We start from the raw sequence: 16902 nt of genomic DNA on the forward strand, positions 1-16902 counted from the left end.
TTAGCGATACCAGTTGTTACAACATATAACATTCTTGGGGGGTTTGACAGAAGAAAGAAAAGCTCACTCAGTTGAGACTCTTGTTTCCCCTGATTGTAAAGTTTAAACTACAGTCTCAGGATGAGAGATCAAGCATACAGCACTGAGATAAAGAGGAATCTCATCCCAGTCTGGTAACATTTCCAAATCTGATTGCTCAGCACGGAATGCACATCAGTTTAGTGAAGTAGGAAGCTTGGAATATCCATAGATTATTTCACACCATTGCGACACAGCTCACATAGGTGTGAGCCTAAGCTTTTGTCAAGAGGTTGGATATCATCGTCATTACAAGAATGACAGCAGAGGCCTGAACCCTTAAGTTATGCCATTTCTTGTTTTTGCAGCAGGATAATTGTGAGCAGACTCTACGTTTCCCAACCATGGCTTTCGCACAGCCTGGACAGCTTCAGGAGCAGGGCAGTGTATCAGAGTTTCATAGATGGCTGCAGGCCCTGTGGGCACTATGCGATCTTTCAGGTTCTTTCGGAAACAATCTTTGATGTAGGTGGTCAGTGCTAGAATGTGATGCACTCCTTACAGAATCCAGCTGTTCGACATTAAGGATAGTCTCTACTACTGGGGATATGGGTTGCAGGATAAGTGGCTCAAAGATACTTATAACACACAGACAAAAGTGGAATTAGTCAACAGTTGACTGCCAAGCATGAAACAGTTTCAGAATTTTGGAAACGGCAGCGATTTTTGCCGTATACAAAATCTTCGGGAGTGAGTCGAAAAATATGGTGCTGGAAAAGCACAGTCGGTCAGACATCATCCGAGGAGCAGGAGAGTCAATATTTCCAACATGAGCTCTTCATCGGGAGTGAGTCTGAGTTAGTGTAACTGTAGAACTGGGTCAGCCAGGCTAAACATGGGAGCCAAGTTGTTTCAGGAGTTTTGTTGTAATGTCATATTCTGCTGCTTTCCCACATTTCAGGGCCCTTAATGCTTTCTTCAGTTCTATGCTAACTCCATTTAACCATTGGTCATTGTTTGGGCTCAGGTATCAGGATGAGATAGACCCACTCTAGGAGCTGTTTACCATTACTGTCTGGTGAATAATCCTAGCCAGTGGAGGAGGCTGATGCAGTCTCACATATAGGTGACTGAATGAGGCAACATTGGTGGAACTTGCTGCTCCCAGCTGGCACTTGGAGCCTGAACACAAATGCAATACAGAAACCATCAAACCAAACAATGTCATAGAACAGGATTCAAGACAGACGTGGCTGGATCAGTAACGCCATGTCAGAGATAGATGTCCCAGCTGTGTTTAGCCTTTGTCAACCCTTTGATACAATAGTGACCTGTTTCTCTTGGATGCAATGTCAATGGAGTATTGGGTGGCGGAATATTCAAAGAGGTTTTGTTTGGCAGCCAACTGCACCTCAATATTACAGTGTAAGATTCAGAGAGCGTGCCTTATTACCATAAAACCAGAGGGTTGCTCAATGCTAAGAGTTGTAGTTCTGGGGAGGATTGGCAGCTTTGTCAGAGTCCTTGAATATTCTCTTGGTATTCGGTCAACTGGTAAGACCATTTGCTTCCTCAGGGATGCTAGAGTACTGATGGGGGAAGCAAAATGCAAATCGTAATGCATTGTCCCCTTCTCTCCTTTTTTCAGACACTCCCTAAAACCTGTGTTTTTGGACAGGCTTTTGGTCACCTAATGCCTGATCACATGGTTTAATCCCAACTATTTTAAGATGCTTTATGGTGTTAAAAGCACTACATAAATGCAAATTGTTGCTCTTCATGTATAGAAATGGAAGATATATTGCTGAATCTGAAAGACGTATAACCAAGCACAACTTGCTCAAAATGTTGTGCTGGGAAAACTCGTTGAATATGGCAAAAGTGAGGACTGCAGATGCTGGAACCCAGAGTTTGAATTAGAGTCGTGCAGGAAAAGCACAGCAGGCCAGGCAGCATCCAAGGATTGTCCCAAAAATTAGGAGGGGTGTGCAAATGTTCAGTTTCATCTGGGAATTACTGATGGTTCAGAGGAAATGAGTAACCAAATACTCGGTTCGAAATTGATGGTTTGTAGTGAAATAAACTTTCTGAAAATAATTCAGATCTGTTGAAGTTCCTTATACCTGAAGAGAAATCTTCTGTTCCGCCCTTGCCTAAAGCACAGGTGTACATTGAGAACCTTCAGGTGTCTTATGCTAAAGAAATACATACCAATCTCATGCAGTGGCAAGTTATATCATGTGAACCAGTCAGTCAACCAGACATACTACTGTTTCTCAGCACTCCCATAAGGACTATACAACAAAAGTGCCTAGGGTAGACATTCTCACGCAAGAAGCCAATTACATTCACTCACTGTCACAAAAAGCAGATCTCTCCATTGAATTCGCTACATGACTAAACACATATGTATACTCTGCTCTGAGCCTCAATTCCTTACCGCCTTATCCTGATCACCATGACCAGCCCACTCTTTCGCATGGAAAATTCTTCATCCTCTCAATAGTCTTGATAATGTCCACATATTATCCAAAATGGGAAGGATTTGGAAGGATATGGGCCAGTTGCTCACAGGCGGGACTAGATTGGTTTGGGATAACTGGTCGGCATGGATGAGTTGGACCGAAGGGTCTGTTTCCGTGCTGTACATCTCTATGACTCTAAATTATTCCAGCCTTACCTTGTATATTTTTCTGCCCGCGATTGCAAGTAGAAAGCAAAAAACAAATCAAAAATTCTGACATTTTGTACTGTTCCTACCACAGGACAAATTGTAAAACTGCTGTCCACAATGCTAATTACGTATAATATTACCTCCCAAAGGAGTACCAATATTTGAGGTACTACTGGAAAATGCACAAAACAACCCACACGCCTACTGATTGTCAAGAGCATGTCAGATGCTGGCTCAGGTTAAAACAAATGCCTGACTCTCTCCACAGGACTATTAACTATTTTAGAATATATATCTGCTTTGAAGTTAACAGACCAGGAAAAACACAGGCCTTTCAGACCCACTGGTCAAAGCAAGTGTTTACACTCCACGTGATCTCCCCACTTTCTTACTTCATCTCTTGCTTTCAGCATATCCTTCCAATTGATTAGATTAGATTCCCTACAAGTGTGGAAACAGGCCCTTCGGCCCAAGTCCACACCAACCCTCCAACCACCCAGACCCATTCCCCTCTGACTAATGCACCTAACACTATGGGCAATTTAACATGACCAATTCACCAGACCTGCACATCTTTGGACTGTGGGAGGAAACCAGAGCACCCAGAGAAAACCCGTGCAGATATGGATAGAATGTGCAAACTCCACACAGACAGTCGCCCAAGCCTGGAATCGAACCTGGGACCCTGGTGCTGTGAGGCAGCAGTGCTAACCACTGAGCCATCTTATCTCCCAACGCTTGTTGTAATATCTCTTAAACCAGCTGAGTGTCAAATTTTGCCTGGTGAGTTTCATGTGATTTGCTCTATAACATTTAACTATATTATATATGATTTAAGCTTTATTGTCACATGTACTCAAGTACAGGAACACAGAGAAAAGTGTACAATGTCGCCACATAGGGAGCATCTTAGTTATTAAGGTACCGAAGTACAAAACTTAGGTAAAAGTAATAACATAGAGAAACAAAGTTAAAAGTAAAGCATACCATTGTTCTTAGTAGAAGTAGAAAAATAAAGAATTAAAGTTTAATGTTAACATTATAGTCCTAAATGCAAGTTGTAAACTGAAAACACAGCATGAGCTGCTACAGAGAAGGCTTGTCCCAGAAACTCAATATTATTAAAAATAGGTAGATCAGGGAAAACAACTTCCCAAAAGTTCAACAATCCCAATTCAAAACAACATGACATTACAGCAGAAAGAACTATACCACAAAGGTGATTACATAATTAAATAAGTTACACAATTACCAAACAATTCATGACATTTAGCCGTGATACTGTTCTTAAGTACTCAGAATAGAGACTTCAAATTGTATTTCAATATCCAGCGATAACAGAGTAAACTTTCAAAACGTGCTGATGATCATCCCAAGCTTGGAGGTGTGGCAAGTCGTCGAGAAAAATGTTAATCAAATCCAAGTGGTCATCAGTAGGGTTGACAAATGGGCCGGTGAATGACAGATGGAACTTAATACACACAAATGTGAGGTCATCCATTTTGACAGCAGGAACAGTGAGAGGCAATATTGACTGGCACAGTTTTAAAGTGTTCAGGGGCAGGGGCACCTGGGGGAGGGGGGTTTCTTGTGCATAGATTCGAGAAGGCAGCAGATATATAGAGAATAATTAATAAAGAATATGTGATCTTGGATTTTATTAGAAAGGGTATTGGGTAGTTACTCAGGGAAGTTAATTTGGATCTTTATAAAGCTCTGATCAGAGCAGTGCATGGGAATCTGATTGTCCACACATTAGGAATGATGTGAATCCTCAAGAGGATGTAGATGAGATTTACCAGAATGCTTCTTGGAATGAGGAGCTTTAGGTTCTTCATGAATGCAAGGAGATTGAGGAGAGGTTTGACAGAGGTGTACAAGACTATTCCAACACTTACAGACACAGAGGGAAAGTTTTGGGGAAGAACTGCCATGGAACGGGGGAGGGGTGGAGAACTATGAGGAAGAACATTTTTATGCAACAAGTAATGATGTAATGACCTAGAACTCTTTGCTCATGAAGCTGGCATTAGAGGCAATAAGTGATTTCAAAAGGAAATTGGATAGGCACTTGGAAGAAAAAAAAACTTGCATTGGCACAGGGGACTGAGCGGGAGAAATGGGATTGGCCGGACTGCTCCATACAAAGCTGGCATGTACTCAATGGATCAAAGAGCCTCTTCCTGTGCATTAACCACAACAACTATGGGCATAGTGTTCGTTGTATGAAGTGTCTCAGGTTGCTTTTTTCTGCTCTTATAGGTGATATTTAAATGAAATTTGTTTCTTAAAATAATATAGAGGAACTAGAGAGAGTGCAGATAAAACTAACAAAGAATAAAACCAGAAATCCATGGCTATACACATCAAGAAAGGCTAGAAAAGTTGAGTTCTCTAGGGTAAAAGAAAAGACAGCTGAAACATGGCCTAATACAGGTCTTTAAATTATCTAAGAATTTGAAAAGTGGATACAAAGACAGGGGTTTCTCTTGTAGTGAAGAGCATAAGTAGCAGCCATCAATACAAGGTAGGTAATACAATACAGAAGAGGCAAAAACATTGTGGATGCTGGAGGGAATTCAGGAGAAATCTCTTTAACCAAACAACGGTGAGAACGAGGATCTTGTTAACACAGGAATGATTACAACAAGTACAATATCTCAAATCCAGTATCCTTGTGCCCAAAACCACACTGGATTCTGGATTTACAAGATTTTGGGTCAAGCCGTATTAGCTGGGCTCCAGGTTTACTTGGTGTGCAGGGCAAACCAGTCAAACTGGTAACTGGTCTGGAGCCACAATGGGCTTGGCTAAATTGTCCAGGTAAGTCTTTTAAAATTGTAATCAATTATAATTGACACATGGACAGTTATACAAACTGTATAACCAGAAGACATAGGAGCAGAGGTCAGCCATTTGACCCATTGACTTTGCTCTGCCATTCAATGAGATCATGATCTGATCATTCTCAACTCCACTTTCCTGCCTTTTCCTCATAACCCTTGATTCCCTCACTAATTAAAATCTGTCCATCTCAGTCTTGAAAGCTTTTAGTGACCCACCCTCAACAGCCTCTGATGAAGGAGCAGCGCTCCGAAAGTCTTCCCTGTGTCCACTCCAGTCTAACACCGGCACCTACCTCCTCATCATGGAGAAAAAACACCAGCATTTATTGTGCATCTTTCACAACCTTGAGACAACTCAAAAGAGTCCCATAGCCACTGAAGTGGAAACTCCCACAGACAGTGTGGTAGTTATCAATTAATCTGTGTGTCTTAAGGACACTGTAATTGTCAGGGAACTAAGGAAAGCTCTCCAGATCGTCAGATTAGTCCCAGGAGATCTCAGGTCCACCTGGGATGGCCAAACAGCAGAGCTGACAGTACAGCCCTCCCTTAGCACTGTAGTCCAAGTGTCCGTCTGGCATTTTAAAATGGTTTATAGAGTGCAGCTCAAAGGACCAACTTTCTGACTCAGAGGCAGAAGTGCTACCTAGTGAGGCACAGCTCATTCTTTTAGATGCTGAGCAATGTGCCATGCACTTCCAGAAATTCTATTATCCCACGTAAGTTCCTGCTATTCTTTATTCTTTGACAATGTTGCAAATATCACACGCACTGTCCTCTATGATGTCAGAAGCATAAGTTGCCTACAATACTATCCAATATTTCACAACTTAAATATGTGACTTTAAAATTCAAAACGTTGAAACTGCTCATTAACCTTGTCTGTTTAAAAAAGGTATCCATCACGGATTTCAAAACTGAATACTTTAAGTAACACCGCCAAAATGTTAGTTAAAGAGCAGCAACTTCAGAAAGATACATCAGGATTTAATTAAAACTGCACAACTTTAATTTGCACGTGTAAATGTAAATTGCTAGGTGAGGATAATATCTATATAGAATATTGTTTAAAACCAAAGGAAGAGAGGCAGAATAGAATAAACGACATGGCAATTTGCAGGGCTGTTGGGGAAGAACAAGGAGAATGAGCCTAATTGGATAACACCTTTGAAGATCCAGCACAGAGACAAAGGGCCAAACAGCCTCCTTCTGTGTCGTCAGATTCAAAATTAGAAAAGAATGAGTCAAAGACACTGAGGAAGAAGGCCGGAGGGCAAAAGGGACCAATGGTTGCACAGAATTTACAAAAAAAACCAGCCATTCGGCCCATCTTTATTTTTAAAAAGTCTATTGATGTTACCATCACAAAAATAGAAATAACTGGTCGTTATCACATTGGTGTTTGTTGGAACAGGGTTCAAATTGGCTGTTTTGCATTACCACACTTCAAAAGAAACTTTGAGATGGTCTGAGGTCGCGAAAGGCGCTATATAAATGACGCTCTTCCAACTGGACCAAAAAAAACCCACAACCGAATTGGTAAATGCAACAGTCCGAGTACGACAATCTGGGCACTGCCGGAGCACAGCCGAGAGTTAATTCAGTGTCAAACTTATGGAGAAAGTTTTCGTTGCTAAACTCACCGAGGAGCCGGCCCAGAAGGGACAGGAGTTCCTGACGTTGGGGGACTCGGTGAGGGACAGAGCCCCGAAACTGAGAGACACGATGGAGAAACCCAGAGCGATCTGGAGCAGTCCCAGAGCGAAGAGGGAGCGGCCGTAGAGCGGGCAGTGCAGTGGCTGGCGTGCCGGGCTGGTATTGTTGCTGTTACTGCTGCTGGAGTGCAGAGCCCCCGGCCATGACACACACCGAGCCCGGTTCCGAAGCGGTGGCTCCCCGCTTGGTGTGGTAGCTTGCACTGGGCAGCAAGAAGTGGGCAAGACCACTGGCAGTGACATCCGGCAAGAGAACAGAGAGAGAAAGACAGACAGAAAAGGTTGACTGTGGGGCTTAGTAACCCACAGTCACACCCCTAACAGAGAAAATCACAACGTTTTCTTTGGGAAGCCCCTTCAGTCCCCCAAATCACTCAAAAGCCATTTGCAAGGAACTGCCTTTTAGGAAATGCATCGCTCTCCCAAGTCGCGGTACGTCCCACTTTTCCAACTTTTTTTTTAACCCTCCCCTTGTTTTCCAAAGTGGCTGAGTTGAGTAGTTTTAAAATAACTCCAGGCGAGTTTGGGATTGCATTACCAGATCTGGCACACACACAGAAGCCAGTCACTTTCAAAGGAGACTTTGACCCTCCGAGGCAGCCACAAGCAGTGCTTTTAAAAAAAAAGAAAATAGGAAACCTAATTTTTAAGACTTAAAAAATAAATTGAGTTTGACCGAGCTAAATACTTTTTTAAAAAATCCTCCTATTTAATTTTTTTGCGGGCTGCAGTAGTTATTCACCTTCCTCGTTCATCATGAATTAGTAGTCCCAGTCGCTTTACAGCCAGATGGGGAATACAAAATCAACATGAGCGGAAAATACCGAGCACGTCAATATTATTGGCATGAAATTTCTTTTGAACGGGTTTCAGAAATGGAGGTCAAACAAGGTATCTTGTTTTGACTACATCCCTGATTGAAGGGTGGGAGGACAGAGTGCTTTGTTGGGTGTAAAATAATAACTTATTTACCTGCAGTACCATTAACATGAAACATCGAAGGGACCTCACAGAGTACCATCAAAGTACCAACTACAAAGGGATTCACAGAAGACAAAACATGCTGGGACTGTACTCCAGGGGAGTTTAGAAGAATGTGAGGGAATCTCATTGAAACATTTTAGACTCTTAAAAGGGCTTGTAAATGCTGAGAGGGTGTTTCCCCTCATGGGGGAGTCCCAGGCCAGAGTGCATAGTCTCAGAATAAAGAGACACCAATTTAAGGCTGAGATAAGGGGAATGGATGTAAGTTTGCTCGCTGAGCTGGAAGGTTAGTTTTCTGACGTTTCGTCACCAGACTAGGTAACATCAGTGAGCTTCTAGTGAAGTGCTGGTGTTATGCCCTGCTTTCTATTTCTGTGTTCAGGTTTCCTTGTTGCTGATGTCATTTCTCTTCTTTTTCCCAGAGAGTGGTAGATGGGGTCTAACTCAATATGTTTGTTCATAGAGTTCCGATTGGAATGCCATGCTTCTTGAAATTCTCATGTGTGTTTCAGTTTGACTTGTCCTAAGATGGATGTGCTGTCCCAGTGAAAGTGGTGTCCTTCCTCAGGTGTATGTAAGGATACTCGTGATAGTGGGTCATGTCTTTTTGTGTCTAGTTGATGTTCATGTATCCTGATGGCTCGTTTTCTGCCTGTTTGTCCAATGCCGTGTTTGTTGCAGTTCTTGCACAGTATTTTGTAAATGACATTTGTTTTACTTGTTGTCTGTATAGGGTCTTTTAAATTCACTAGCTGCTCTTTTAGTATGTTGTTGGGTTTCTGGGCTACCATGCTGTCAAGAGGTCTGAGTAGTCTGGCAGTCATTTCCAAGATGACTTTGATATAGGGAGAGAGGGTAGAGTCTCAGGATGCATTGTGTCTGCTTGTTAGGGTTAGTTGCTGAGAAATCTGTGGCTTGTGTTCATTGGGTATCTGTTCTTTTTGAATACTTTGTATAGATAGGTTTTCTTCTGTGCTGAAGTATATGGTGGCTCGTTGAAATAATGTTTTAATGCAGCTTTGTTTTGGGTGTTGGGATGATTGCTTCTGTAGTTCAGTATTTGGTCCATATATGTTGTTTTCCTGTAGACACTGGTTTGAAGTTCCCCATTGGCTGTTCGATCTACTATGACATCTAGGAATGGCAGTTTGTAGTTGTTTTGCTCCTCTTTTGTGAATTTTATGCCTGAAAAGATATTATTGATGGTTTTTAAGATTTCCTCTAATTTATTTTGTTTAGTGATAACAAAGGTTTCATCCATGTAGCGGAGGCAAAGTTTGGGTTGGATGGTTGGCAGAGCTGTTTGTTCGAGTCTCTGCATTACTGCCTCTGCTAAGAACCCTGATATCAGAGATCCATGGGTGTTCCGTTAGTTTTGTTATTTAAAGTGAAGTGAGTGGTAAGGAATAGGTCCACTAGTTTGATGTTGTCTTTGCTGATGAAGTATCTGATAATGTAGTCAGAGTTTCCTTGGCCAGTTTGTTGATGGATATGAACAGGACTGTAATATCGAAGGAAACCATTATTTCATCCTCTTCTATCTTGGTGTCTTTGGTGTTCAGGAATTCTTGGGCGGAGTGAATGGAGTGGCGTGGTTCTTCTACCATGTGTTTTAGTCTTTGGTGTAGCTCCTTGGCAAATCTGTACATTGGTGTTCCAGATAGTGAGACTGTGGGTCTGAGGGGGGACTCCTGGTTTGTGACTTTTGGGTAATCCATAGAATTATGGTGTGTTGGATCCATCTGGTTTCATTTTCTGGAGGTTTGTCATGTTTATTTGTCCAGATTTCTGAAGTTTTTTGAGTCGGGATGTGATTTGGTTCTCTAGTTATGGGGTCAGGTCTATCGCCAGCTGTTGGTAAGTGTCAGTGTCTGCAAGCAGTGCATTCGCTTTCTCGGTGTAGACTTTTTGGTTTAAAATGATTGTGAAGCATCTTTTGTCTGCAGATGGGATAACAATGTTTTTACCTTTTTTTTTGAGTCCTTCTAGTGCTTTCCTTTCTTGTGTATTAAGTGTGTTTTCTTCCTTTTTCCTGCTTAATGTTGGTGTGACCCTCTGTCTGATGGTTTGCTGGGTTTCTTCTGTGAGTTTGTTGTCTTTCAGTGTTGTTTCTAATGCTGCTAATAAATCTTTCTTGTCCGCATCCCGGAAATTGTACTTTAATCCTCAGTGTCTGTTAAGTGTTGGTCAGATAAATTATTTTTAATCCATGCTTCTGTTGTTAGTTTGTGTGAGGGGGAATTTCTTCCAAGGGTTGAGTCTTTGGAACTCCTTGCCAGAGAGCTGTGGGGGCAGAGTTGTGTTGTGTGTTTATGGCTGAGATAGATACATCCCTGATCAGTAGGGGAATAAGAGTAATGGGGTTTGGGGAGGGTGGATGCAGGAAATTGGATGTGAGAAACATTGGATCAGCCATGATCCTATTGACTGGCACAGCAGGCTTGAAGGGGCCAAATGGCCTTCTCTTGTTCCTATTTCTTGTGGTCTTATTTACCAAAGATAATTGGGAAAACGTTGGTCAAAGTGGAGTTTAAAGAGCAGAGACAGAGGGCTTTCCAGAGCTTGCAGGCCAACTGATGCTACAACAGGCACTGGTGGCAAAAATAAACCAGGGGGGAATTGCACAAAGTCAGAATTGAGGGAGTTCAAAGAACTCCAGAGATTTGTAGGGATGGAGACAGCCACAGACATTGGCATAGTTAAGGCACTGGAGAGATTTGAATAAGAGAATGTGATTTTTAAAATCAAGGTGCCACTTGTTGTGGGAGCCAATATAGGTGAGAAGTGAACAGGACTTCAAAAGTGTGACTGGATGAGCAGGGTGTGAAATGTGAGACCAGCCAGGAGAGTGTTGGAATAGTCAAGACTAGAAATTAAGATGGTATGGCTATCACCGTTATCAACAGCAGCAAAAAGAGAGGAAATTAGCAACGTACAAGTGTATGATTCTGGAGTGATTCAGCAATCAATGCTGTAAAATTTCATGCTGTTTGGAATTTAACAATGGATAAACACATTACAGAATCTTCCTAGATATGCTTTGGAGATGCTGGTGTTGGACTGGGGTGTACAAAGTTAAAAATCCCACAACATCAGGTTATAGTCCAACAGGTTTAATTGGAAGCACTAGCTTTCGGAGCGCTGCTCCTTCATCAACCACCTGATGAAGGAGCATCGCTCTGAAAGCTAATGAGCTTTCAATTAAACCTGTTGGACTATAATCTGGTGTTGTGTGATCTTTCTAGATAGAAAGACATAGCAGAAGTACAGAAGGCATAAAGTGCTAAAATGAAGATTAATTACAGAGAATGTGATCACACAGAAAAAAGCTGTTTGCTCAACTGAACAATGTTTATGCTCCACATGAGCCTCCTCCCACCTTATTTCATCTCACACAATCAGCATGTTTTTATATTCCTCCAGCTTCCCCTTAAACACATCTGTGCTACTTACTGCAACCACTCTGCGTGGTAGCAGAATCTACTTTCTAAGTAAATATATAATTACCTGGTCTTTACTGTAGCAGAGCACCTATTAATGGCTACGATTTGTTAGGCTTGAACCTTGTACACAGCTTAATACTGTAAATGTTTAGCATGGGCACTTGCTGAAGGTACAATCTGAGAATGTAGCAGCAGGGAAAATCAAACATCGGGACTTTGAATGAACAGGGCAAGCAACTGGCTATTCAAAACAAATAAATTAAAGGATAGGGACATAGAGTACAGGATCTGAACAAGGAAATGTACATTAAGTCAACACCTAGACAGTTACAGAATAAGAACATTTACAATTTCATGTAAAGCTCCAGCTGTTCTGCTCAAATTATCTGCATCAAACTCCAATCCTTTAAGGCCAAATAAATGTAACTTTTGGCCTGTGTGCAGTCACCCATTAGGAACTAAGTTGAAATTTGAACGAATATTGAGGCTCCAAGATTGGTCCCCAATGATTCTTTTGACATCGGAACTTACCAGTTGTCTCCATGTTGCTGCTTCTTCACTTTTCCCCCCCATTCCTTATCCCAATTCTTCTTATTTATACTATAAATTACAATAGTTTGAAATTTGCCATTCTTGCATTAGTCCTGGTGAACCCAAGTCAAAAAGCTTCAGTAACATTTTTCCTTTTTTTTTTCAGCAATATCTAGTTTTATTTGTTTTTTATCTGTCTCATACCAAGTTCAACCTGAACATTCAGTTGAGAAATGTTGATAATGACGTGACAGAGAAGGGATGAAGGTGGCTGTTCTCACTGGCAGTAAGTGTGAGAATGTGATCTTCAAAGACATCCTTCTGATTTTCCTACTTGCCTTTCATCTTGATCCAGACCTAATTCTTTCCAGTATTTTCTATTCTTCCACCACTGCTTCCATGAAGAATCCCTCCTACTCCTGTCTCCAGTCCTTCACCTCATCTTTCACGCTTCATCCACATCATACACTCTGCAAGTATGTGTGGAAAGTCCAGAAGTTCCCTTAACTGTAATTTATTTCCTTCCTCATCTTCCAACCTCTTCATTTTCCTAAAATGTGGGCTTTCGAAATTGTATTTATTTGCCTATGTTTCTTCAAGAAAAGAAATAAAGTAGAAGTTTGGGGTGGCATGATGACTTAGTGGCTAGCATTGCTACCTCACAGCATCATGGATCTGGGTTTGATTCCACCCTCTGGCGACTGCCTTTGTGGAATTTGCACGTTTTCCCCATGTCTGCCTGGCTTTCCTCCCACTGTCCAAAAATGCACAGGTTAGGTGGATTGGCCATTCTAAAATTGCCCATAGTGTCTAGGGATGTGTAGGTTAGGTGGATTAGCTGTGGCAAATGCAGGGTTACAGGGATAGGGTGGGGGGGAGAATGTTTTTTGGACAGTCGGAATGGATTCGATGACCCAAATGGCCTGCTTCCACACAGTAGGTTCTATGATTCTAGAATGAGGAAAAGTATTCTGTTGTCCTGCTGTCTGTAAGATGTAAGAAAATATAATTATTCCAGTTGCTAAATGTGAAGCAAAAACTGGTGAGATGAATTGGAAATTTTGTTCAACATTCAACAATCTAAAAATATAACAGAAGGAAAAAATCTTTTCAGCTTAACATTGAGGTTTACAAAGCAGAAGCTACAACAGAAATATAATCAGTAGCTCCTCCTCCCTACCAAGCCCTGTATAACTTCTCTTTTCAAAATCAGTAAAGCTCTGTGTTTAAAGTTGTTCACTCTCTATTACAAGTAAGTTTTGACAAACAACTGCTCAAACCACCAGGTACTAAAAAGAATATTCCACCTGGCTGTACATTACTGATACATCTTAGAAATGTGCACTTTCAGAATATTGAAGACAAATTCAACTAAGGGCATCATAACTGTGGAGAGAAAATAAATCACATTTGAGCATATACTTTTGGTAGAGACTGAATTCCTCAAGTTTAAAACAAAGTCAAATGATTAATTTACTAATCCCTAATAGTGTAATGACCAAAATAGCATTGGCTAATCCGGTTAGATAAATGTGATATAAAACAATGGTTGCTATTATAACCTACTAGTGTATGAGGAAGCAAAAAGCTTTGCTTTCAAATAATCCAGTAATTTCAATCCACAGAAGATAGTAAGGGGGGAAAATGACAATGAAGCAAATGGACTAATTTAAACATTGTGGCAATGTGTATTCAGACCTCACCATGGCAGCTAGTGAAATTTAGTTTCAGTTATCAGTCTCTAAAATCAAGCTAAACCATGAAGTTTACATTTAACTTTCCTCTTGTTTAAAAAAATTGGTATGATGCACTAATATCCTTCACAGAAAGAAATCTGCCATTCAAATCTCCAGTAATGTGGATGACTCTGAACTGACCATGTGAAATGGCCTAGCAAGCTGCTCTATTTAAGATTTGGAGGTGCTGGTGTTGAACTGGTGTGGACAAAATTAAAATCACGCAGCACCAGGTTATAGTCCAACAGGTTTATTTGGAAGCACAAGCTTTCAGAGCACTGCTCCTTCAGCAGGTGGTTGTGGAGCATAAGGTCATAAGGCATAGAATTTATAGCAAAAGTTTACAGTGTGATGTAACTGAAAGGTCTTTTTCAATACATCATTTCAGTTGCATCACACTGTAAACTTTGGCTATAAACTTATACTCCACAACTACCTGAAGGAGCAGTGCTCTGAAAGCTAGTGCCTCCAAATAAACCTGGCAGTGTGTGATTTTTAACTTTGTTCATTATTTAAGGGTAATTAATACTGGCTACTCAGGCACTACCTGGCAGTTGTAGTGCTAAAGAATTGTGTATCAGAATGAGCTGCATCTCTACCGAAGTTTTTGAAGTGCAGCTCTGATGTTGGAACAACATGTGTCAATTAGACAGATTTGGAAAATAACCCAAATAAATTCTAACCATAGGAGAACTGAAACCATTTACACCCTAGTCCTCCATCTGCATTCAGCCTCCTCCCAAGTGTTGCAGAAAATGACAAAAGGACACATTAGTAATACTATTAAACTGAATCATCAATTCGCCAGTTCTGAGGAAGGGTCACCAGACCAGAAATGTTAAATCCAATTTCTCTTCACAGGTACTGCCAGACCTACTGAGCTTTTCTGGCAAATTCTGTTGTTGTTTCCATCAATTTGCCAATGTCCTATTCACCCACACTCAAGCTTACTAGATTTACTAGAGTCACGTACTTGTCTGAACACAGTGATCCAGATGGACTGCCTAAGGGGGATGGTTTGGAGAGGAATGGGGAGCAAGTGAGAAGAGAAAGAATCGCTGATAAAGGAACTATAAGGAGGTGAGAATGAGCTAGTTGTGCTGAAAGCAGACTATGTCATTGAGGGGGTCTCAGGGGTGGGCGTGGGAAAAGGGATATGAAGGTGGTAGCGAGTTTTGAGAAGATTTGTAGCTCAGGTTGAGGTTCTGGATGTGGGTTTCCTCTCGGAGCTGGAAGGTTGATGTTCAGGCTCTAAAATTATTGTACTCTGTATGGAGTTCTGTAAACTCCAGAGTCCTCGCAGCAAAAAAAAAATTAGTCACAGTTCTTCCAGCTTGTGCTGAGCCCCATGTCTGGAGCCCTGCAGCATATCTGAGACAGATATGTTGGCCAGGGAACATAGTGGTGGGTTCAAACAGCAGACAATTGGAAGCTCAGGGTCATTTGTCTGGACAGAATGTAGATGTTCTGCAAAGTGGTTACCCAGTCTGCATTTCATCTCCCCAAAGTAGAGGAGTTCACAATGCGAGCAGGGAATACGGTAGACTAGGATTGAATGAAATGCCAATAAATTGCTGTTTCACCTGGAAGGTATGTCTGGGGCCTTGGATAGTGAGGAGGGAACGAGGTAAATGGGCAAATGTTAGACCTTTTATGATCACATGGTAAGGTGTTCTGGGAAGGTATTGGGAGCAGAGGAGTTGATCAAGTTGTCCTGGAGGGTACAGTGCCTATAAAATGTTGTTAAGGGAGGGGAGGGGAATTGTCTGGTGGTGGTAGTGGTATCATCTTGCTTGAGATGGTAGAAATGTTAGTTCACGATCCTTTGGATGCAATTGCTGGTGGTGAAAAGTGAGAACCAATGGGACTGTTGTGGAAGGGAAAAGGGGTGAGGGTAGAAGTACAGGAAATGGGTTGGACACAGCCATCAGCCAGGTTATAGTCCAGTTTTATTTGAAATCACAAGCTTTCAGAGAACTATTCCTTAGTCCGGTGACAAACATACAGTGCTCTGAAAGCTTGTGATTTTAAATAAACCTGTTGGACTATAACCTGGTGTCGTGTTGACTTCTGACTTTGTCCACCTCAATCCAACACTGGCAGCTCCACATCATGTTAACCATGGTGGCAGGGAATCCCCAGTTGAGGAAAGAGGTCGATGTTTGAAGGACTCCTGTGGATGATGGCATCATCAGAACAGATGATAGAGGTGGAGAAACCAGGAGAAGGGAATATAGTCCTTACAGGAAACAGGTCCTGGAAGCTGAAGCAACCAGATACGGAGTTGTTCCATAAGTAGGTGCAGCAAGAGATGGAGGTAGATTTCAGAATGATAGTTCAAGGGAGGGTGTCAATTTGATTGTGTAAAACTTTGACATTGAACAGTTCTACAAATATAAATGTATTTCAAAAGGAAACTGACTATCAACTGGTGCACAAGTTGGGAAGAATACTTTTATTTGCCATGAGAATTTAACTTGAGCAGTTGAACAGTGGATGGTTCAATCATTAGACTCAAAAATATCTAAATAACTTCCAACTTCAAATTCTGATCCATCTAACATTTAAAGTGATAATTCCAATAAATCACTGTGCATAAACTGACCACCAGGTTTCTTACATGGTCACATTTGCAAGTCTTTGGGAACACCCTGAGAATGCAACAGTCTGTCTCTTTGTGCTTTAGGTGAAAAACAAAATTGGACCAAAATGGCCCTTAGTTGACTTCCACTAAATGACCATATGACTAAGCTGCTTAGGAGATAAACCTAGTAGGTCCCTGTTTGAGTATTTTCAGTTTAATTTTAGAACAAGTTGGCAGACAGAAACATCTCTTAACCATGAACTCTGTAAATGAACTCTGCAAATGAACTCTGCTTAACACTGATGCCTTGCAGCATCAGGGACCTACATTCAATTCGAGCCTCAGGTGACTGTCTGCGTGGGTTTCCTCCA

The 16902-nt window shown here is 41.5% G+C and overlaps 1 protein-coding gene across 3 annotated transcripts in view; it reads right to left on the minus strand.

The window, feature by feature from the left end:
• The window catches only part of fam189a2 (family with sequence similarity 189 member A2), a 131483-nt gene extending 123721 nt beyond the window's left edge, over window positions 1–7762 (minus strand). The window contains exon 1 of one of the 3 annotated variants that reach the window (XM_072588491.1): window positions 7182–7762. In XM_072588491.1, coding sequence (XP_072444592.1) covers window positions 7182–7496 — 315 coding nt within the window. In that variant the 5' untranslated portion in view covers window positions 7497–7762. The remainder of the gene's footprint in view (window positions 1–7181) is intronic. The other 2 variants (XM_072588473.1, XM_072588482.1) reach the window with 2 other exon arrangements.
• Window positions 7763–16902: the final 9140 nt, after the last annotated feature.

The sequence above is a fragment of the Chiloscyllium punctatum genome, chromosome 2, assembly GCF_047496795.1.
Source record: "Chiloscyllium punctatum isolate Juve2018m chromosome 2, sChiPun1.3, whole genome shotgun sequence".
In the NCBI taxonomy this organism is placed as follows: Eukaryota; Metazoa; Chordata; class Chondrichthyes; order Orectolobiformes; family Hemiscylliidae; genus Chiloscyllium; species Chiloscyllium punctatum.